Consider the following 24,120-nt stretch of genomic DNA (forward strand, 5'->3'; position numbering starts at 1 on the left):
ATTAGAGCAAATAACGTTATAATTGTAAAAGTCACTACTATTATATGGAACAGTGTACTGTTAGATTATTACAATCAAAAGATTGTAACTTGTTGTATTATCAGGCAAATTACTATTTATTTCTTTGAATACTGTTTACAAAGACATCACAGATCACATCCTAACAATGGCAGACACTTGCAGCACTTGCACTGCTTTGGCCTGGCTTTACTCTTGACCGATTGGTTACAGAAACGTTGGGCTTACTGGCTATGAGGGCTCACTATCGTGACAAAAAAGGCTGTTTTTGACTGCTTTTAAACAGCGTTTTAAAGTCCATATGTAGAGCGGCGTAAAAAGTTGTTATGCTATTGTGGCACGTCTCGTATGGTCAGGGCCTGTGTTCTTAACAGGAAAGTATTGTACAAAGACTCATCTGAAACCAAAAGCAGAGTAGTAGTCAATTAAGTCTATCTTAAAATAAGACGAGAAAAAGCTGTTGATGAAATATTTGCTTTATGTTGACTGTATTTCCACTGAAATAAAAATTCATGTGACTCTGAACAGGAGAAGTGGGTATAGGAGATAGATAAAATGGATAGATGGAACTGACATCTTGTGTTCATACATTTCCAGGCTGTACTTGGTCGGCCAGCTAAGTGAAAATGACACTGGATGTGTGTTACTGTGGCATTTAAATTACAGCTGCAGATGTTTTGTTTGGTTTTCAGAATGGAGAGGCACTGAAGGAGCCGGTGTTTAGCAGGTTGACCTATGCTGATGCAGGACTCTACGAATGTGAGGTTTCCATGACTGGCCTCACGCGTCATCAGAGCTTTGAACTGGTCGTAGAAGGTGAGTGAGAGTGTGTGTCATAGTCACACTGGTTTCCTCTGCTGGCAAAAATGAATGGAACACTAATCATTTCTTTTATGTTTAGTCGCACCATCGTCTTTTCTTGTTGTTGAAAAAGTCCACGGAGGCCTGCTTTCTCCTGTCTTCAGATGTTTTTTTTCTGGAAAATGCTGGGGGTCATAACATTTTGTTATGTATTGCATCAGGAAAGCCTGTGATCACCAGTCTAACCAAACACCGCGCTGATGATGCCAATTACAAGGTTTTGACCTGCGAGGCTGAGGGAGTACCAGAACCCAACTTCCAATGGAGCGTCAATAGTACAGATGTAAGTGTGTGTGTGTGTGTGTGTGTGTGTGTGTGTGTGTGTGTGTGTGTGTGTGTGTGTTCTTTAGAAAAAAGCAGCAGCATCTAATGTAATGGCCCCTTCCCCACATCTTACCCCCCTAATTCCAGCCACCCTGCTCGGACCACACCGATCTTTAAACTTCATTTTGATCTCAACTACACACCTGTAAAGTTCCGTAATAGAAGACTTCTATCGCGGTTACGAAGTCTGTCCACAGACTTATATACACGTGGCAAAGTACTCCAAACCTCCTCTGTTGTTGTTCCCACATTTTGCCATGACGACTCACAAGGTGAACACAACACCAGCATCGCTGTCATGGCTGTTGATAACAGTCCCTAAAGAGAGCTCCTGTTGAAGTTACCCTCTTTTCCACCGTTTGTAGCTTGACATTCATACTGCAAATGCAGACAGCAACGCTCCGGTCTGATCTGTCTTCCCACCATCCCACTGTTCTACACCTGTCGAGCAACATACTGTCTACATAATATCCTGTAGAATGGAGGAATGCTACGTGTGTGAGATGTTTGAAGCCTGTGTTTTTGTTTTTTGCTGTGCCTCCAGGAGGAGAGCTCCTACACCAACGGCAAGGCCACCCATAAAATCTCTGTGATCCCCAAAGTGAATCTGACAGTCACCTGCAGCGTCAGCAACAAGCTGGGAGAGGATATCATGACCATCAATGTTTCCTCCGGTAAGTTAACGCCTGTCGACAGTTTGGTTAGTTGGCTTTACGCAGTGATTTCTATGTAGTGGAGAACTGACATTATACAGCATTGAAGAGACAAATCATGTATTTAATGCATTTGGCTAATCCGGCTAATTAGGCAGCATTACTTAAAAATAGAGAGAGATACATTACTCAAATATAAAATAAAGCTTCACTCTCTGTGCAAGGCTTCTGATGTAAAGCATGGGATCACAGAAATGTGCTGGATAGTGCGAGCTTTCCTCAGCCAGTAACCTGGTTGACATACACATTTTCTGCAGCTCTGCTCAGTAGGAAACAAACTGCTGCTGGTGACTCGACGACTGTGTGTGCCAGTGTGACTTGACACTTGTGATTTTATTAATGACTGCTTTTTTATTACACTGCAATAAAGCATTGCATGAAACAGGACAACAGCTGAACAACTCAAAGCCTCTCCGAAGTTAAGAGCAATTAAAGTTGCTCACGTGAGAGCTCTCTTATCTTCTATCTTGAATCTCAACCATAAGAATAAAGTATATATGAGGGCTTTTATAAATATACCACTAAGAAATATATGGATCGGATTGGAAGTATAGAATTTTTGTACAACTGACAGGGAAGCATGAGGTTTAAGCAGAACGTTCTGAGAAAAAGAAAGTTAACTAGTACTATCTGGATATTAGACATATGAGATATGAATGTTATTGACACATAACCTCATGTTTAACCCAAGACTCAGTCCATCTCTGGTGGAACACATGTCAGCAGTAAAAACTATAAATTGTGATCAGCAGTATTTTCACATTTTCATCTCCCATCAGGCTGTCAAAATAGCTAAAGTATTGATTTCTTTGTTCATCACACTGCTACATTTGCTATTGTTTGCAGCTTTACTCCCATGAAGAAAGGAATATGTTTTAAGTCTTGTAACACTGGGTTTCTTTCCTTCTTCTGCATTTCACGTTGGCATGACAACATATAAATGTACTTAGACTACATCATGATCGTATCCATGGATACCTGAGCCTAAATGAGATTTTCTTTTTGTCATTATAAAGTAGACCAAAGATCAAGGGAAAGTGATCAGAAACCAATTTAGTGGAAACAAATCACATCAGGGAGCATTCAGGATCAATTAAATTATTTGTATGAATCCACACCTTGTCTGTACACTGCCCCCTGTAAAGAAGTCAATGTACCATAAGCTGGTGTTGGTGGTAAATGATGCATCCCCGGGTTGAGTGAGAAGACACTGTCAGTGTTGCACCTGAATATGGAGAGACTTGAAGTTGTTTTTTCCTTTCTTTGAGATCACTTTTCATATAAACCTATTGTCAACATCAGTTATTTGAGTCTACCCTAACCCTTACGTGGAACATTTAAATGATGGCAGTGTAGGCACAACAGTTACACAGAATCCTTACTCTGTGGATACTGGACTACAACAAAACAAAGAGGATTATTTAAGGAAAGGCTAAATGCTACGGTGGTATCATTTCATGCATTCATTATGTGCTATTGCTGTTCCTCCTCTTTCTCTCTCTCTGTCTGTGATAATTGTACTTTCTTTTGTCTCTCCTCCTTCACCATCTTTGGCTGCATTTCCTGTTTGTCGGGGTGCTAAACCCGTTTTGCCTTGTCTCCCTGCAGTTTAAGAGCCACTGCCTGGAATATGCTCTGAAAGCATAGTGTATTGTTGCTTCCTTCTTTCCAAGTTACAGTTTGCTTGTTGAAAGGCACTCTCAGAAAATAGCTTCTGATTTAATTTTGTGAGGACCTGACCAGGCCTTACTCATGTTTGATCAGTGCACAATTTTGTTTGGTTTTTAGACAAACAGCATTTACATGTTTTATTTGCCTTTTATTTTTATGAGTTCTAATTTGTTTATGTTTGATTTCAGTTTTTAAGGAGGAAAGGAAGGAAGAAGGTAAGATTTTGTTTTCTTTTGCCCTTTCTAGACTTTCTCTGTTTAAAAAGAAATATCAAGCTACTCTCTTGATAAAACCTACTATCATGGCAAAGTTCACTAAACTGTTTTCTTAGTGGTTTCTCCAACTATGCACCCAACATAGTATAAACTGAGCCTCATTCATCACTTTATCTGCAGACATACTGTCTTCATGCACCCTCATCTCAGCTTTCCCATCTTCATTATTCTTCTTTAAAGGGGCCAACTCCTGCAGAAGGTTAGCATCAGATTAGACAGATTATAAAGAGTGTCTGATGATTAAAGGACTGTGCATAGTTGTGTTAAATGACGACAACACAGTCAGACCTATCAATATGCCACTGAACTACATTCACATGGATTATGGGTTATTATTCAGTCAAAGCATTTTGTATTTAAAGTACATTATATGGTCTTCTGGTAATTAAACATCTGTAGACATACACAGCATATTTACATGTTATAAACTTCAGTAACTCAGCATGGCTGGTGTAGATACATATGGTTAATTTTAAAATGTTAGATGAGTAATCAGTTCTGTAGTGATTTGTAGCTGCACACAGTCTGCCATCGCCTTTTTAGAACAAGTCGCTGTATATCTTAATTATACTGTGTCCCCTACGGCCTTCACAACCTTTCCAGCGGGAGTCAGACTCAGGTCCATGTCTGAGAAAACAAGACAGGAAGAGGATGGTTGTGTTGACTAATCCACACATGACACTGCATTTATAGCACAGCTGTATTAACCAGGTGAGAAAGTAACGCTGAGTCAGACTGAAACATTCAGTCAGTAGTGTTTGCTAAATGTGATGGAGCAGAACGTCAGTTACAGAAAGTTGTTAGAGTTTCTCGTCACCCTGACACACTGATGAACCTCTCCTGTTCTATAAAAGGAACACACCACCATCTCCATAATATCCAACAGTTCATCATGTGCTGCTCATGATTCCCAGAATGTAAACAAAACTTTACTTGTTGATGTCGCTATAGTAACAACGAGACGACGTCGTCAAACTATAAACACGAGATGAAGCAATGAAGTGTTAGTTGATTAAGTGTCACTTTATTGCTTCAGTATAAACTAGAGCGACAGCGGCGAGTTTGAAAAGGTGGTGGGACTCTGGCTCTCTGTAGCGTTTGCATGGAGCATTGCAGTGAATGATCTACCGAGGACACGTCTTGATTTTGGTTTCTCTGTTCTCATCACGGCTGACGTTGAAACAGTCTTTTGGAAGACTTCCTTTAGAAGTGTTCCTGTGTGAGTGTTAGTCCCACAGCTGAAGCAGTGCTGCTGTCTGTTGTCAGGCTCTTCGGAGGATTCAGAGGACCAGGCTAAGCTCATAGTGGGAGTGGTGGCAGGGCTCCTCATAGGTGCTGCCTTGCTGGGACTCATCTACTGGCTCTACATGAAGAATGCAAGGTATAGAAACACACAGTTGAACACGTGCAAACCTGAATTTGTTCTCTGGTTGGTGAATTTAGAATAATAATCATAAGGAAGGTGGTCAAGGTTTATAGCCACAGTCTCACAGTAGATTGAACAAACATGACTGTCTGCCCTAAAAGGATCACATTATGTTGAAGAAGTGATCACGTAGCAGAGGGAGAAGAAGTAAGCATGTGATGAGTGGATGATGAAGAGAGTATGCAGCCTGCTGTGGCCTGACATCTGGAGCAGGGTGACAAGGTTATTCTGTAGCATAGGTGCTTCATGCGTTTGTTTTCAACACAGACAAGGAAGCTGGAAAACTGGTGAGAAGGAGGCGGGAACATCTGAGGAGAGCAAGAAACTGGAGGAGAATAATCACACTGTTTAAAGGCTCTCAGGCTGTGCTACATGGGATGAAAGAGGTAAGACAATCAAGTTACATTTCAGTTCAGCTTTAATTTGAATGTTGATATACATCTCAATATCTCAAGTATAATTTCAGTTTAATACAACATGCGTCTTATATTTGTATTTGGTCATCATTTCTTTCAATACTCGGTTTAAACTCCCTAAAAAAAAAACTTGAACTGGGGGAAAAAAGAAAGAAACCTCAGCAAATGAGTTACGGAAAACTCACATTACAACGTACGAACGGTCAGATGATCGAACAGATAAAATAAACAAGCTAGTGAAACTAGGGAGAGAAAATGATAAAATAAGTAGGTTGTAAACGTCCATCACACATTACAGACTGACTCCCGGCTTCATCTTTAACCTCAGACTTTATTGTGTAATGAGGAGTTATTGTTGACATTTCAGTTGCACTCTCTGTCAGTTTTTCCTTCAGATGAAGCGGTTGAGATCTGCCTTTTTGGCTTGTCACCCTTGAAACAAAATTCATGTTTACTTGGGACCCTCTTCACAGTAAATCGCTTGGGACCAATTCAACCAATAACACACAATTGTGTGTTGCTGAAAAAGGCTGTTTCTTTCTTTCTACCCCGTTAATCATCTCGCGACCCCTCACATTCTTCTCCCAGGTTGGGAACAACTGATTTAGATGGTACAGATAAAGTGCAGCCTGGTTCCACATCTCTGAATCACCATCCTCATGATTTGTTCAGTGATTCAAAGCAATATGGTGTTGTGCTCAGGGATTGGAACACTAAGAGAGTCAATCAGAGCATTGTTGGTAGAACACAGTAACTTCTTCCTATACAGAGACAGAAAAAAAGCCGCAAAAGACCGATCATCTCACCCCAGGGGCCAGATCTATAAAACTCTGTAGATTCATGACCACAACTCTGTGGACACACGAAGACAGAAATATGCACTTGCATTCTTTTTGTCAGATTTATGAAGCAGTGTGTGTGCCTCGTTCTCATTTCCATAAATGGACATAGATGTGTCCTTAACCACGGTTTGCATTGCAAACCAGAACAGTAAAGAAGTAGCACAATATCACAGATTGTGTCACATTGGTGAGTTTCCACAACAGTGACGGTTATTCATAGTGCCGATATCATGAATTTATGTACCTGTAAAACATCATCTGCACTTACAATTGATCAAGTCTGTCTTTTTGTTTTTGCTGTACTCACTCCTCCTGTCCATCCTGGACATTAACAGATCTCTTCCTCATGCTTTCAATGGACAAAATCCCCTTTGTATTCCAAATTGGATGTAAAGCTAGTGTGAGGTACAGCAGTTTCAGTTAGCCAAATGAAGTGGGTACCTCCAAAGTAACAGTTCATGTTACCCTGTTAAGCTGCAGTGGAGAAATAGTAACAGAAACAATGAATGATGTACTAAAAAGTCTGTTACTTTAGAAGATCTCATTTATCTCATTCCGACTGCTGAGGCCACATATTATCTTCAGATAAACTCTGGAGTGTTTTTGCACAAAACAAGAACTGCAAAATTTGTCCCCATCACTTACATTGAAAGCTCATTATTGAAACAGAAGAAGTGCTTCACAGTAAAGGATCAAATGAAAAGATCATTAACAGAGGGAAATGAAGTGATACTACCTATTCATGTAAAACGAACGGTGAAATTGAACACACATAAATGAACAAGATATGTATAAATGTGCATTTGATTGGCATTTTCAGATCTTGTGTGGACCGCAAAATAATCACAATCAGAAACACTAGTATTCAGCCTAAATATCATTAGAGTCTGTGCCTCAGTTTATTTTTCTCTACTTTATCATGGGCCTTTTACAATCATGTCGCTCCAGAAAACCATGTCTGAGCTGGTCTGAAGTCTGTGTGAGGTGCAGACATTTTAACCAGCTGTTTCCAGCCTCACTAATGGGATGGCAATGACGGTCTTTCAGTCCATCACTTTGGTCCAGACTGAAATATTAGAAGGATTTTTTAAAGACATTCATGTTCCACTGAGGATGGTGATCCTTTCACTTCCCCTGTAGGTCAAAATGCTGATTGTTCAATACTTTTGCTTATGACCACTAATTAATTAGCATGCTAACACCCTAACTAAGTTGATGAACATAGTAAAGGTCATACCTGTTAATCATCAGCATGCAGTTAGCCTGTTTCTAGCTACAGCACCAGCTAGTGTGTTCAGAGTTGGTTTATACATCTGACCTGAAGCGTGAACGGACCCCGCCCCGGGGAAAGCGGGACAGGCGTGCGCACCTAACACGGTGGTAACTCCGTCGGCTGTCCCACCTGCGAGGATATATGTTCCTCCTGGAGGTGTCAAAACAATACCTTCGGCCTTTTATCTCACCCCGTAGCTGAATCGTTAGGATTTCGGATTAATTGTCTTCACAAGAATCTCACTTCTCAGGGTGTAATGTCCCTGTCCAGTTGGGGGGGGGGGGCAAACTCACTCAGTCTTCCTGCTGCTTTTATGCTACTCTCTGAGGCTAGTACCTCTTTCAGGTTCATGCGTCACTCACATGAGTCCTCCTCTTTCTAAGTCAGACACAGAACGTAACTGGTTGTAACTGGTTTGGTCCGGATAGAACCGAAGCACTATACAGTGACCTCAAGTGTCTAAGCAGGCTATATGTTTCTATCACTTCTATCATGAAAATAAAACAGTTTACGTTAAATCACATCTAATATGAAATAAAACAGTTTATGTGAAATCACATCTAATATAAAATAAAACAGTCGACAAAAGTTTGTGATGGTTATACTTTTATGCTTTCATATTTTTCTACGATCTCTTAACAGACCCCTGGAAGCTTTTCCACGTCTGACTTTGTACTTTGGTGAGTACAAGGTTAACATACTTAATAGGACTGATGGCCATGAACTAATGAAATAAGATCTATGTTGTAATAAACTGGAATTATCCTTCAAGATAATGTGATTTATATTTGTGTACAGGTGTTTTTTTCTCTTGTATATGTTTGAATCTTACATGATTGAGATGACAATGACTGTATTTCTCTCTATGTCTTAGTGGGGAAGAAGCAATTATAAAGCAGCCATGCAACATCAAAAATACAGACTCCCAGTCGGTTGCTGACACGCTCCATCAGGCTCCACAAAAACACTCAGTGTAATCTTCCACCAAGTCCTGCCCACTGCCTGCTGTCCCACCTCACTGTTTGAAGTCAGTCGTGTTACTGTTTCATTTTGTGTTTCTGTGTTCCTGGTGAATGCTCCCTGTGATGTTTTGTTTTGAGCAATTCCTCTCAGGCTGTGTGGTGGGGGTTTTTTTACCGCTTAGTTCTTTCTTTAGGATTTTTTTGTTTGCTTGTTGGTTCTTGAATTTCTTCAAAGAATGTAAATCCCTTGTACACTTTTTGTATAACAAATTACAACGATGTGTCTGCCCTCGCTGAGCATGCCAATGTTTCTTTTTATTGTTTCTTTTTAGGTTTTTGTGCGTTGTGTGTGAAAAGCCTTTGTTTGACTGTGCTCAGAGAAAAAAAAACACCTTACTGCTGTTTACCCCTACTGAAAGTGTTCTCAAACACAAAGATAACCTCAACATCTCTTAACCTCTGAGTCTAGTTAATCTACACATATGGGTGCCCTCTACAGAAAGACTCCTAGTTATGTTGATGAAGAACTGGATGTAATATGAATGATTTCTATACATATGTGCAGTTTGTTGTAACTGTGACCAAAAACATTTTTTTTTTTAAGTGAAAACAAATGGTATCAATTTTAAATAGTAGAGGTAAATTAAACATCTTCAAATTAAGCATTATGACACACACAACCACTAATTAGTTGTTTATGTAAGGTACAGTCATTTCTGACCACTTTTTCTCTGTCTCCAGAGAGACTTTTGAATTCCTTTGTGTTGCAAATAGCCCTCAGAAAGGTGAAACAAAATGTAAGAAATGTTGGTTTTTTTTGCCATAATGCTTCTTTTAATAGTTTTTGCTGATTTAGTTTAATACACTACATTGTTATCTTCATGTCTTCACCTTTATAGTTCCTGTACCATATTTTTTTTTTTCATGCTTTAAATTTTTATGAGCTTTACTTAATGCCAGGTCTGAAATCTGTTTTTGTGTTTTTGATGTATTTATATTCTGTGTGCACCCTCCCTGGATGGCGATGCTGCAGCATGCAAAATAGTTATTTTTTGAGCCGGCGTGGAAGGCATCATCGAGTGTTGAAAAGGTACTGTATGGGTTAGGGAGTTACATGAACGTGAATAAGGTTATTCAGTATCTGTGCTTATTCTCTGCTGTGTTGTTATTATTATTATTATTATGTCATTTGTAGCTCAGTGGTGTGAAGGATAACCCATACTGAAGACAGTGGTTATGATTGGCAGATCAGATGAGGTGCATAGGGTTGATAAGACAGTGGAAGGAAAGACATATACCTTGGTAACATTTATAATTCAGTTCACATCATGTAAACTTGCTGAATACATTCATAATGACTCAAGTTGTTCTGATAAATAGCATCCATTTTTCACCCTAACCATTTGTTCATTTTCTGAGAATACCACTGTATTATGACTGTCACCAATAGCCAGATTTATAACATATTTGAGTCATCATCTGGCAGCAACTTCCTTGTGGTAATTTATTAATTAAGGATGGACATGTGGAACATGTAGACTTCAATGATTTTCAGCACCTGGAAGAAAAGTACCAATTACAGTATTTTAAGTTGACTTTGTCAGGAGCTTCAGATGCAGATAATGTTGACTGATCATAAAACACTAAATATTAACTTGAAGGAACCACGCACCAGTTGATCTTTTGGTTGTCTAGCCAGTTGTCCAAACTGAAGCAAACGGATTTCATTCTCTTACTTTTTGTTTAACTGTGTAGAAGTTACCAATGTAGAGCACCTCCCCACACAGCATGACAGCGGCGTAATCATATTGTGGGATGGTTGCGATCAACACTTTAAGCACCTAGTCCTCATGCCTTTTGTTCCTTTTCAAATAATCAGGTCAGCAGTGAAACCAAAGATGGTAAGATGAGAAGGCCATAGTAGTGTTGTAAATACAGACTTCTGTTTTTGTACATTGTTGACAATAAAGTGTTTTGAAACACGTAGAGTTTTATGTCTGAGTATTTTAGTCAATAAATACTAACAACATACAAATCTATATTCATATGCGGGACATTTGAGTGTTGAGAGGTAATGAGTCAGATGTGTACTGTAGCTTCTCCTAGCTGGTCCCTGCTGGGAGCCAATGACGACGCCTCGCTGCTGGAGGCCCAGGCTGTATTGCTGGGCCCACTGTAGGGAAGGGAGACACAGGAGAACTAGGACTGAGCGGGGCAGACTGTCAGACCCTGCTGCAGTAAAATGGGTTTTCTAAAGGGACTCTGGTGCTCTGAAACACTACGGATTTTGTCTACAGGGACTGCCAAAATCAACATAATTACAGTTCCTCATTGTAACTTTAAGATGATAAAAAAATAACCTTAACCTTTTATAAATGAGGCCTATTTGCAGGCCTCAGCTCGAATAAAGATAAGAAATACCTAATTAAGTGTATAATTAAATTTAAAAAAAACAAATTATATATTTTTGAGATGAGAAAAATCATGGAACTATCAGTATACATGTTACAGGTTAACATAAGATAAGGATGGAACACAGCACAACTTGGAAAACTCTCTGCTTAGGGCTGTATCTCAGCCCCCCTTTCTCCGATTTTCACCATTGAGACATCCTTCGAAGCGTAGGAGCCAATCGAATTGCCTGACATGCTTTTTCATGCTGCATGTTTGTAGGTAGCACGTTGCTAACAGAGTGTAGCAGCTCTTTTCTCCGGTCTTTTCCAGTCATATTGAGTATGATTTATGATATTTTGTTATTTGTTTGCTTGGCTGATGGGAGATGTGTTTGTCTCATGTAGAAGTGACCGAGTTCATGTTGTTCCCAGGACGCTGAGGTTTCATTATATTCGTTCTTCGTGGGTTCTCTGCCAGTTACTTTTAACACAAAACTCTCTAGGTTTTTATGTACTCTGCGTCCAAATGGGGGACCCTCGGGTTTATAATTAATCTTGAACTTGATTCATGATTTCATTACATTACTAGAACCTTCATTTTAATCAATTTACTATGTAAACACATCACACAGAACGAAAGTTACAAATGTAACTACGGTTCTATGAATCCTGGATGACCGCCAGAGGCAGTGTTTAACACTGGATATCTGGATGTCTCGCGCATGTGCAGGTCGAGTCTTTATATCAACAAAGTCACCTGTGACCTCAGATGACCCCCGTCGTCTATAAGTTCCGGTGTCATCCGATCTGTCCTACGGAATCTTCTCGCAAGCTCACGGGATTCCGAGTGACCAAGAACTCTGGCGGTCATCCAGGATTCATAGAACCGTAGTTACATTCGTAACTTTCAAGAGAACGGTCGCTCGCCTTGTATGCATAGGCAATGGCCTCCACTATCCAGTGGGATAGGCGCTGTTTTGAAAGAGCACAGCCCTTCTTAGGCCCACCATAACAGACAAAGAGCTGCTCCAACCACCGTATGCACACGGTGGCTTCCTCCTGCTGTGCCCGCACTGGGCACAGCAGCCTTGACCTCTCCTCTCCTGATGGTGGGTCAAACTGCGCAAGCTGGATAGGCTGGTTGATATGCAAGCGTGTCAGCACCATTGGGAGAAACGTTGCATTAGGCCACAAAGTAACACCCGAGCTCCACTTCTAGCACTCAGAGGCCCTTCTGGCCACATGTGACCCAGAGGACCTGGGAGAACCAGTGGACAGAGGGTCAACGTCTCCTAGAAATCCACCTCTGCCCTGCCGATTACATTACAGCTACTTGCTCAAGGACACATTGACATGAGACTAGCGGAGGAGACCGGGGATCGAACCACTGGCCCTCTGATTGAAAGGCGGCTCTGCTATCCACTCAGCCATCCACTCACCCCAGATGTTCTGTACCACGTCTGGATGAAGCCACTCCCACGGTGGATCCTGTGACGGGACAGGAAATGTGCGACCTGGTTCCTCTCTCCTGGCAGGTACATTGCCCGAAGGCTGGTCGGACCTTAGGGTCTCCTCAGGGGAAAGTATGAGGGCTGCAATAGTCGGCTCAACGGTTGGCATACGTGCAAGGCCAAATTTTGCCGTGTCCTGCATGGCCGCCAGGGTTCGTCCATCCGATGTAAGACGGGACAGAGTCCCGGTGTCTCTCCAGCATGCATGCAGCTCCCTCAGATATTCTTTGGAGGGAGGAACAGAAAAGGTGGTGGGGGCGGGAACGCGCCTGAAGAAGGCACTCGCAGGTGGAGGTTCCGGCTGCTGTGTATCTAACTGCAGGCGTGCTAGCGCCATGCGAATGACAGACCCCATGGAGCTATTGACTGTCCCTTCCGAAGAACTCTGAGCTGAGGAACAGGAGCCAGGCCCCGAAGCATGGGAGGGCCGCCCTTCACTGTACTCAGTAAAGAGATTGGCTGACGCTGCCAGTGAGATAACGTCCTCTTTTGAACCAAGCTCAGCCGTGGATGGATCTGGTGCTTCAGACCCCCCTACACTAGGGTGGAGGGTCAGGAGAAACAACTTCATTTGAGCAAGCTCAGCAGTCAGCAGATCCACTCTAGAAGACAGCCTGCTGGGCTTAGCCCTCTTGGAGGGAGCCCCTGCGGCCTCTGTGGCCCGGCGTTTGGAATGGGTAGGTTGGGCTGGATTCAGCTGTCCTGACAGGGAGGTCGCCCTCATCCATCAGGTGTTCCACCTCGGCGAGCCTAGCAGCCCTTACTACTCGAGGCATGATGCCACAGTTCATGCATGCGTTCTCCGAGAAGCCCTCCCTCAGATGCTCAAGGCCAAGGCAAGAGGGGCAGAGTTCATGGCCGTCCTCCGGCTGAAGAGGAGCCATACAGGTCCTACAGCCGGGAGAGTTAAACATGGCCACAATTCTGGAGGAACCCTTGTCCCACTAGTTGGTGTGGGCTGCTAAGTCAGTTTGAGCAGTCTGCTGATGAGAACAGGCAGGGGACAGTCAGTGAGAGGGGAGTGAGGACACTTTCCACTAGGACAGTCATTGCGGATATTGGTGTCCCACCAATTAGCCTGAGCGAGAGCACTCTGCTACTGGGAAAAACAGGCCAAGGAAAAAAAAGAACAGTCCCTACAGTGAGAGGGGAGCGAGGACACTCTCTTCACTAGGATATTTGCTGCAGGTATTGGTGTCCCACCAGTTAGCCTGAGCGAGAGCACTCTGCCACTGTGGAAACAGGCCAAGAAAACAGTCCTTACAGTGAGAGGGGAAAGAGGACACTCTCTTCACCTGGACAGTTGTTGCAGATATTGGTGTCCCACCAGTTAGCTTGAGCGAGAGCACTCTGCCACTGTGGAAACAGGCCAAAAGAAAAAACACAGAAAAAACAATCCTTACAGTGAGAGGGGAGCGAGGAAACTCTCTTCACTTGGACAGTTGCTGTAACTATTGGTGTCCCACCAGTTAGCCTGAGCGAGGACACTCTGCTAATTTTGATAGCCATAATGTTTACAAAACAAATGAACACACATCGAGTATTAGCTTAGTCTAGTTAGCGTCACACCAAGTTAGCCGGAGCGAGGACACTCTGCTCACTGTGAAGTGTGACAGCCGTAATGTGTCAAGTAATCAATGGACACAATGTCAATGCCGATCTAGTCTAACTAGCATCTCACCAAGTTAGCCTGAGCGCCCGACAGCGTAACTCTACGCTCCCGCTAGCACGCCGCCACTGGATTACAGCGGAAGAGCTCTGCCAACCGTGGAAAAACAAACAATGGCTATAGAAACAATGTTAATCGATTTCACCGATTGTTGTCTTCGCGATTTAGGTGGCCTGTATCAGTCCGGGGCTCGATGGTCCGAACAGCGAAACACGCCGTTCCCTCCTAAGAGGGACAGCTTGTCGCAGCCTTTGGAGGGCGAAGATCCGCAACTCCGACCAGTGGTCAGAAGGCTACCGCGACAAACTCTAATATGTCTTGATCATAGACAAATATTTTTTGCTTAAGCTTCTACTACCATGGTAGCTAGCCTGCGTAGCGAGAAGATGAAAAAGGACTGGATGATCTCAGGATGATACCGGAACTTATAGACAACGGGGGTCATCCAAGGTCACAGGTGACTTTGTTGATATAAAGACTCGACCTGCGCATGCGCAAGACAGAAGATATCCAGTGTTAAACACTGCCTCTGGCGGTCAGTAAAGATGAAATAGAACTGCAAATGCAACCTTGGCACAAATGCAGGGATACAACATAACTCAACCACTGCAAGGCTCCTTGCCAGGCCAAGAACTTGGCTGGTACCAGGTATGAGCGACAGACTTACAATCTACATTAAACACATGAAGTTCATTCCCATTCAGAGCCTGCAGTGATTGTTTTAAGAAATCTTATTGTTTAACAGCTCATTTTTTAATTGAACATAAAAGAAAGTAAAGATAAATAGCCAAGTAGTGTAGTAATAATACAAAATTATTGACATAGTGCCTTCCAGATTCAAAGATTTACAGAAAAAAAAATCAAAATAAAGAAACTTTTGTTTGCCCTTCGTGTGACATACACACATTAGCATGTATAAAAGCAGCACTGAGCCCATACATAAAATGGAAGTGCAAGTGCAAAATAAGAAAATAAGAAAACACCCTGAGTTGGTTTTCGCCCCGCCCTCCCCAATTTTTTGAGTCATCAGCCGGCACTGATTTGGCAATTACTGAACTTCCCCAGTGACATCAACGACCAATCTCAAGACTTGTACCTTTGTGTTTATGAACAGATGTAATTTTTATAACAACAAAACAAGAATTTTAAAGATGAATCAGAGCTCTGTTCTGGGACTTTATACACATTAGCACTTATTTGATAATATAATGCTTAACATAAGTGATCAACTGAGAAAGCGTTACATTTTTACCCTATTCACCTGGAGTGTCTCCCCCTCATTCTGCATCACAGCTCTCAACATAATGAGCTGAAAACAGACTTCTTGTCCTCTCCAGCCACAGTAGACATGCAGCAAGAACTACCACAGTGAGACAGTTTTAGCCGTCCTATGTCCGTTCCAGCAGGACTACTGAGGACTGGATGAATCTTAAATAAACAGTATATCATTTCCCCCTTTTGTTGTGGGCTCCAAACCAAAGAACATGGAGACCAACAAATCACACAGCTGTAACATCATTCCATAACCTCTTCTGTTGGATCTCAGTGTTAATTAGCAGGTTTATGTCTCTTTGTGAGGATAATGTGACTTTGTTTGTGCCAACTGTAGACCGCTCCAGCCCTGGGAGATCTGAGTGTATACAGGAGATGAGCTTCATCCCTGTTGTTTAGCTTTCTATTGGTTCAGAGATTTACTGATTCCTTGATGCCCCTTTAATCCATGGGGGGGATCTAGTCCTTAAGCCCCTGCATCCATTGAAATTCTAAAGGTATTGTTTAAAAATATAGATGAAACAATCCATAAGCAGTTTTTTTTGATCAGACACATTCTTTGGATGATGCAGCGTGGCTCACTTTGGGAAAAAAAAGACTGGCTCATCAAAACCACAATACTGTCCAAGGCATTGTATTAGGTAAGTGTGCTATGGAACAAACTCAACATCTGATGCCTTGAACATAAAATAGGCCAAAGTGCAATCAAATCCATTTTTTAGCAGTTATAGTTCAGAGAGCACAGGTCCATTCCTTTAGAGATAATTTTCCTGAGAAATTTAACTCACTGAGCAACATGTCAGGGGTGTTTGGAGGTGTTATTTTGGTTTTCACTCCAAAATAAGAAGTCACTTTAGGTACCAGGTACATTAATCCATCCATTACCGTCTCAGGGTCGTGGGGGGGCTGGAGCCGATCCCAGCTGATATTGGGCAATGGCAGGGTACACCCTGGACAGGTCACCAGACAGCGCTGATAGAGACAGACAACCATTCACACATTCACATCTACGGGTAATTTAGAGTCATCAAATAACCTAAACTGCAAACTGCGGGGAGAACAGGCAAACTTCACACCCCCGTACACACACAGAAGGCCCCGGAATCAAACCCACTGTGGGGTGAGAGTGACTACTATGGTCCAACTGTGGCTCAGTGGTAGAGCATGGTCTTCCCTCAATCAGAGAATCGGCGGTTCAATCCCCGGCTCCGCTAGTTCATGTCACTTAACCAGACACTCCCGCAAGCTGTTCCTGTGGTGTATGAATGGGTATGAATGTTAGAGACCATGGTAGCCCCTCCCATCAGTGTACAAATGGGTGTGAATTGGTGAATAACGACATGTAGTGTTAAAGCGCTTTGAGTGGTCGGAAGACTAGAAAAGCGCTATACACTTTTTTTCTTTATTTTTTTTTACCATTTACTACACCACCATGCAGCATGTAAGTTTGACTCCAAATAAAGCAAGAATAATACAGTAGTCTTATTAACCAGCTATTGCAATAATAAATGACAACTTTGTTTGGATTGTTTTCTGAGACCGGTGTTGTGTGGAAGCATGGCGGAATGAGCAGGCTAGCTAAATAACCAGACACCCGCTGGTTGGCTTGCTGGTTCCATCACGCTGTGGTACTGCACTGATTGCAGAAGATGAGCCCAAAAGCGGGGCCATTTCTCCATCTCTCTAATAGTTTATCCTATTAGCGACATTTCTTAACATCTCTGTAATAGTTTATCCTCTTAGTGACATTTCTTAACATCTCTGCAATAGTTTATCATATTAGCGACATTTCTTAACATCTCTGTAATAGTTTATCCTATTAGGAACATTTCTTAACATCTCTGTAATAGTTTAGCCTTCTGCTTGAGCAGCAGTGCAGCAGCTGTGATGACTGAGGAGGTTAATTGACAGCTAAGCTAAAGTATTAGCAACATTTTCTCTTATCTTTGAAACGCCTCACCGGTATTGTAGCTAGAATCACAGTTTACCATCTCAAATGTATGCAATATCGATTCTGGCACCCAACAACACAGCAAAATGGCACTTTTAATATGTAACTTTCGCCAACACTGAGGTGATTCGTGTGTTGTAACGTAACAAGGTGACTTTGGCTGTAAAAAGGTCTATATGATATGTTGGCCATCTCACTGCTGCATGCTACTTTTGCAGAATGTTTAAGCACATGCTCACTGAGCAGAGTTTGTGCGTGAAAGAATTTGGCCAGCTAACTTCAAATTAAACCATATGCTAACTTGAATGAGGATAAAATAATTCAATCATGCAGCTCTTACAGACTTTCCAAATGTTATCTGACTGAATTGATCAAATCCTGATCGTGGCACGTGTCATTTTGAGGGGGGTGTGACGTTCAAAACAATACAGTGACGCCTGTGACGTAAGTACCTGTTTAACTGGAACATGCATGCAGCATGTTCCAGTTAAACAGGGTGTGCATGGGGTGCCTGTCATGCGCACCCCAAATGACAGGCACACAAGAGTTTGCCGGTAGGGAGATTGACAGGACCGAAAGGCTAGTTTTTCATGGTATGGATTTTTGCAGGTCTATCAGCCCACCGGGATTTGTCCGGTGGGCTAGCAAACTCTAGTGGTAAGTAAGTGTTGTAAATCTTGATTGAGCAGCAGAACCACTGATGCTATGTGCTCTAGTTTTTATATAATGTTAGGGGAGGGGTCATGCTAAGAGCACCAGCCATAATCTCAGGCCTGCCTAAAAAATCCTTAACACAAAGATGCGTTTACAAAAGAATTTAAGATTTTATTTTAATGGAAATTTATGTGTGCCAGTGTTGTGTCCCACAATGCAATGCCTACTGTAGCAGAGGAGGAGCTAGTCATATATGGAAAAAAAAACATGTGGGCCAAACCCGAGTACATCCCATGTATTTAGTGGTTCTAGGGGATACGGCTGGTCATATTCTCATCTTTGTTAATGTCAACAAAGCATGAAATGACACAGTCATAAATTATCTTTACTCATGATGTAAATCTTTACAAACTGTAAGTTCATATTTAAAAAAAATGGCACAGATCAATGTAGTCTTTAGCAAAAATGACTCTTCCTTATACTATCAGTCCACTGGGAGTGCTAACAGTAGCATGTACCAGTGTACCAGTAGGCATTTCTGGGGTCAATTTCTCACTTTCTTTCATCACTTCCAGTTAATTTCAGCATTCCTTACTTATTCACTACCTCAAAGACATTTCTACGGTTCTGAAGTCAGTAGCTGGCGGGCAGTGCAAAGATCGCTGAAGTCATAATCACGCGTGACACCACTTGTTAATTCTGTTGCATTACTGTAACAAATCAAACCTCTTTTGACTCACTAGATACCCGTGGTATCAGGACACAACACAAACACACACACAAACAAAACATTAAATAAAACAAAGGAATCGTGACTTTTTATTTACTTATCCATGAAAATAATATATCAAGAAAAAAGCATTAATAATGTATAAATTAATTGGACATTACTTTATGCGTTACATATTCTCATCATATCATGTTTTTGTCACCAGAGCACTTTAATACGAAAATGGCATTAGAAAATAAAAATTGCTTACTTTGCAACCTAAGGCCACTTACCCCCTTCACAAGAAGGTCCAATGGAATGGACAATACTGAGCTAAGAGTAATTCAAGTTTGAGAAAATAAAAGTGAAAACAGACCAGAGCTAAAATTAAGCATCAAAGTTGAAGGGAATGCCGCTGAATTTCATATCTGAATGTGATGTGGCTCGTTCTACTGAAGATAAACCAGACAAGGGTTAAATCTTTGTCTAATCTGTAACATTAACTCTACATGAGTCTCACAGATTTCATTCGGAAGATGTTTTGGTTCAGTACGAAAAGCATTGTCAATTGTGACAATTAATATCAACTGAATGCTGAAATGTAAATGACCATGGTGATTAGGGGAGCAGATAAAGCTTCTTAGCTGATGACTCGGCATTATCCAAGTGCTTAATTATATGTTTGTTTAGCTGACATACTTTCATGGCTTTGCTGTATGGGGTAAAATGTGTTGTGAATCTGTGGCTGCACTGTGGATGATAACAGAAATTAGAGACTTGGTTCTTAGTCTTTCCTCTTTGCATACAGCGTTCCTCGTTATCAATAATTCTCTATGGACTGTTTAAAGTCCTGAGATTAACATAGGGTCCTTTCAAACTACAGTGCGGTTTATAGTACTTTATAGTACTGCTCAAGGAAGGAAAGGATGGCAGTGGAAGGAATACATCCTCTTTATGTAAAGACATTGGGGGGGGGGGGGGGAGGGGTCATTTGATGTCTGTTATCTGTTACACTGTCCAGATGAATAGAATATTAAATGGAATAAATCAATATCAGTTTTGTGCCTCCCAGATTGCGGACTTTAAGAGCACATTCACTCATAGGAATTGTGTCTCCACCACCAAGCATCATTTTATTCCCATGGTTAACTATGCAGCACAGACAGCCATACTTATTATTTATACACAAACACAGCAACCTTTTGACAACCTGGTCTCTATGGTAACATGGAACCTGTTAAAATGGCTGACTTATTCCAACACACAAAACCACCACTTAAGTATAGAAAGTGCTTTCACGTTTGGTGTCACTCTCTCATTATGAATACATGTGGATGTAAAAATAAAAGTCAGGGAGCTCTATCATTAGTACTGGGTTCATCATTTCCTCCTGCTGTATTATCAGGATTCTCATTTGCAGCCAGACTGTGAAATGTTTGACCAGAAACACTGAGATCTGCTTTGTGTGGACCCTCAATCACAGGAGACCTAAATCCATCAACATTTTTAAGCTCCTCCTCAGACAAAAATACAATACATCGTCTCAAATACATTTCGATAGCCTAATAATGGCTGCAGAGTATAGAGAGCCTGGGGGTGAAGATGTGTCAATGCCATACATCTCTGTGTTTATTCAGCTCATCAGTGGGTATAGCTTGGAAAGAAAAAGACACCGGGATCTCCCTGACTTACTCTGCTTGTGTGTTCACACACACACACACACACACACACACACACACACACACACACACACACACACACACACACACACACACACACACACCCACCCAGAGGCTGTCTCAGGGTGCCTAGCTCAGCGTGCATCAACTGTTAATAAAATAAAAGTTACTACAGTCCTGATATACATTAGTTATAACTACATCATATTGACACATCACATTGTACTTTTAGGATCCACCTCTGTTAGCCCCACATTTCCTACACAATACATTTGGATATGTAAAGATATCCTTACTAAATAATCTAGCTGTAACCTCTCCAAATTGCCGAGAGCATCATCGCTAGATAGAGGATGGGACAAGACTTGGTTAAACTATAGACTGCATATAAGAAGAGGACGTAGATGTTGTGACGTCATTGTTTTGTGGGCTGCGGCTTTGAAGCCTTGAATTTGACATTTTGGTCATCGCTATCTTGGTGTTGTGCAACCAGTGAATGGAAGCGACCATATTTGGACTGCGGAGAAGTGACGCCGTTTAGATACGCCATATACGACTCTGGTAGCAACCTGTCAATCACAAGTATGTTAATTAACAAGGTAGCCCCGCCAAAACAATAAAATGAAACCCCAAATTATAACCTGGAATGGTCCTGTTTCTGTTTCTGAGATTAATAGCTGAGTAAACATAACCGTTTTATGGCAAACTACATCTCTAACAAGTCTGGTAACATTTTGCATACTAGTTTAAAGGAAAAAGGCTAATTTGTTTCACATTTGTACAAATCCAATACATGCATTGGTGAGAAATACACCTTACTCCAGATTCTGAGGGGGTTTTAACTATATCTCATCTCATCTCATACTTTGAATGCTCTGCAGTATTCTGTTCGTCTTTACTGTGATCACTCTACAACTCTACATCAAGAAAAATGTTCAATTGTTGCAGTCATCAAGTAACTTTCACTCCAAATCAGACTGAGAGTGATTCCTCAAACAGATGGTGAATGTGGACATATGATGGCTGTGTAATTGAAGTGGAGACAGGCGGCTGCGGTGTGATGGCTGCAGAGCACATTGTTTTTGGAGCTCTAACAGACAACATCTGGCTCGTTGATCTACACAACAGGTCGGCTTCTGCCATTTAAATGCTTGAGCTGAAATGCAGGCATGATCGTCTGGCTTTTGTTGTGGAGAAATTGTACAAAGGTATAGCTCATACATGCAGAACAAATACGTTCATAGGCTTGCTGTCCTCAGATGAAGAAAGCTGATTAATCCTCTGGTCTAGGAACAGAAACAAAGAGGAAAACTAAGCCTTTCACCCTCTCTATGCGTCACTCTTCTTGTCCAAATGAGATACTCACAGATACTACAAAAAGTGCTCCTCTGAAGCAGTGGTACAGTTTTCTCCAGTTCTGGAGGAAACAAGTGAATCAATAAGGCATCCTCTGGCTCCATCTAACCACTCCCAACTCACCAGATCTTGTTAAGTCAGCCAGACCCTGGACAAACACTGAAGTATTCTCTAATGGACAAGGGAAGAGGAGGGAGTCGGTGAAACAGGAAACAAGGAAACAAGAAAAGAAGAAAGTAACAAAAGGAGTTAGAGAAGATAAACGATGGAGTCTGGCTCCCTCCGCTGGATGTAAATAAAAATGACCCCTACAAATTGGCTGTGCATATAAGCGCAAAAGAGCTGGAGATGTTGTGTTCTATTGTAAGGCCCTTCAAACTAAATCTGAAGGGTGGCAGGGTGTGAGAGGAACAGTAGCAGCAGTAGCAGGATCAGGGCTTTAAAACAGGCATACAGTCCAGGCCTGGAGACAAACAGGAGCATTTAAAAACCAGAGGCCAGCACTGGCAAAAAGCTCACTGTAAACAACACCAAGTCGGGTTCTGTTTTTTTCACAGGTTTAAATCATTCACAGATGGTCTTTTCTCCCTTTTTTGATTCTCTGTGTTGTACTGTGATTTGGTCTTAGCCACTTTGTTGTGCATCATCATCTCTGTTCGGCAACAAAAGGCAAGTCTCTTGAAATATTTCTGCTGAATACTGTAGTTCTAACAGTCCCAGGCCAAGCAGAATGAAGGAGCCCTTTTTAGTCGGTCCATTCGGAGGCACAGCTTTACTGTTGTGCTCCCCTTTCACTGTCTCTTGGACTACAGGTTCAGTCTAGGGGCCACTAAGGCAAACTCGCGCAGAATGTTTCTGGCCACATCCACTTTGTACTGGGCAATCATCAACGCCCGCTTCACGTCTTCAAAGGAGTAGCCCTCCCCCATCAGCTTTGCGATTTTGGCGTCAACGTTCTCTGACTCCAAGCTGTGGGGTTTGCCCGGCTTAATGTCTGGAGGAATCTTCCTGGGCAGTGGCTTGGGCGGCCTGGCAGGGGCCTGCAAACAGTCCATTGATACTTGGAGAGAGAGAAGGAGAGAAATCATGTCAGTGGAAAAAGGCCCCTGGCACCCCAGAGAAACTTGAGTTGGTAATTAGTGGTCACGAAGTCTGTAGACTTCACAGAACAAAAGCTTTGACATTCCAATATCGCCTGAGTTTGGACCTTTATTATTAAGTTATCACTGTCCTACAAAGCTAGAAAGCAGATATTAAGGTATTCACTGCAGATATCTCCTCAATTGAGATGGCAAAACATTGTCGGCCTGCTTTAAGGAAAACAGGATACGTTCTGGGAAATGAAAAAGCTGAAACCAAACACAATTAAGCTGATTTGGATTTCAAAGTTTCAGACAAACTTTGCACGTCTGCACAAAGCAACTTCTATGGCCATCTGGTGTTTTAAGTCATATGTGCATTTGGTGGTAGGTTTGGCAGGTTTGGTTGGTGGAAGGTTGAGGTACCTACCTTGACTGGCTGGTAAATGGTCGTACTCCAGGCAGCCCCTGGAGCCTTTAGCATGCTCTGCGTGTCGTCTGACTGGAGGCAGAGGAGCAGCACTGTTCAGCATGTCAAACACTGTGCCTAAACCACAGACAACAGAGACATTCAGGTAAAGGAGCCTGTTGCTGTATGTGGGTCAACAAAGTAATGCTCTGTTCCATGTGGATTTATCCACAATTTTGTGAGCATAACAAACACTTTACCCCCTGTGTGAGGAAATTATTAGATATGCATAACACGGTAGAAGTGTGCACAAAATGTCTTTTTTCACAATTTTGATCGAAACGAGATGTCATGAGTTTTCCAGCTTACCGGGAGTTAACAGAAAGTGCTCGTGTCCAGAGGAGGGCCTGTGTGGTCGTGCGATGACAGAAGAGGAGGACGTGGAGGAGTTGCAGAATGAGGACGGAGAAGAGGAGGAGAGGTCGGTGAAGCTGTGTCTCACTGGTGGAGGAGGAGGCTGGGACGGAGCATCTTCCAATGCTGAAACACAGACAAGACTGAACTCTCTGCTCGGATTCACAGTTCCTACTTATTCCACGAGAAGCTGCCTGATGCTGCTATGAAGTATAAACCATGTCCCAGCAATGGCATTAGATG

At 42.1% G+C, this 24,120-nt stretch overlaps 2 protein-coding genes across 3 annotated transcripts in view; one reads left to right on the forward strand and one right to left on the reverse strand.

Annotated features, from left to right (window-relative positions):
• LOC137880119 (CD166 antigen homolog) overlaps window positions 1–10,765 on the forward strand; it is a 60,645-nt gene extending 49,880 nt beyond the window's left edge. The window contains exons 10-17 of one of the 2 annotated variants that reach the window (XR_011103790.1): window positions 711–834; window positions 1,041–1,162; window positions 1,748–1,877; window positions 3,776–3,802; window positions 5,129–5,243; window positions 5,556–5,674; window positions 8,462–8,499; window positions 8,694–10,765. Coding sequence is in view for 1 of the 2 variants with exons in the window: in XM_068721260.1 (XP_068577361.1) it covers window positions 711–834; window positions 1,041–1,162; window positions 1,748–1,877; window positions 3,776–3,802; window positions 5,129–5,243; window positions 5,556–5,640 (603 nt within the window). In the remaining variant the exon portion in view is untranslated. The remainder of the gene's footprint in view (window positions 1–710; window positions 835–1,040; window positions 1,163–1,747; window positions 1,878–3,775; window positions 3,803–5,128; window positions 5,244–5,555; window positions 5,675–8,461; window positions 8,500–8,693) is intronic. The other variant, XM_068721260.1, reaches the window with a different exon arrangement.
• Window positions 10,766–19,037: 8,272 nt separating this feature from the next.
• Window positions 19,038–24,120, reverse strand: part of cblb (Cbl proto-oncogene B, E3 ubiquitin protein ligase) — a 63,198-nt gene continuing 58,115 nt past the window's right edge. Inside the window, exons 17-19 of the mRNA XM_068721232.1 lie at window positions 23,833–24,003; window positions 23,485–23,601; window positions 19,038–23,035 (exon numbers count right to left, since the gene is read on the reverse strand). Of these exons, the coding sequence (XP_068577333.1) occupies window positions 22,782–23,035; window positions 23,485–23,601; window positions 23,833–24,003 (542 nt within the window). The 3' untranslated portion in view covers window positions 19,038–22,781. The remainder of the gene's footprint in view (window positions 23,036–23,484; window positions 23,602–23,832; window positions 24,004–24,120) is intronic.

Source organism: Cebidichthys violaceus, unplaced genomic scaffold (assembly GCF_023349555.1).
Source record: "Cebidichthys violaceus isolate CVI_PGR_0920_01 unplaced genomic scaffold, fCebVio1.0.p SCAF_27, whole genome shotgun sequence".
NCBI lineage: Eukaryota > Metazoa > Chordata > Actinopteri > Perciformes > Stichaeidae > Cebidichthys > Cebidichthys violaceus.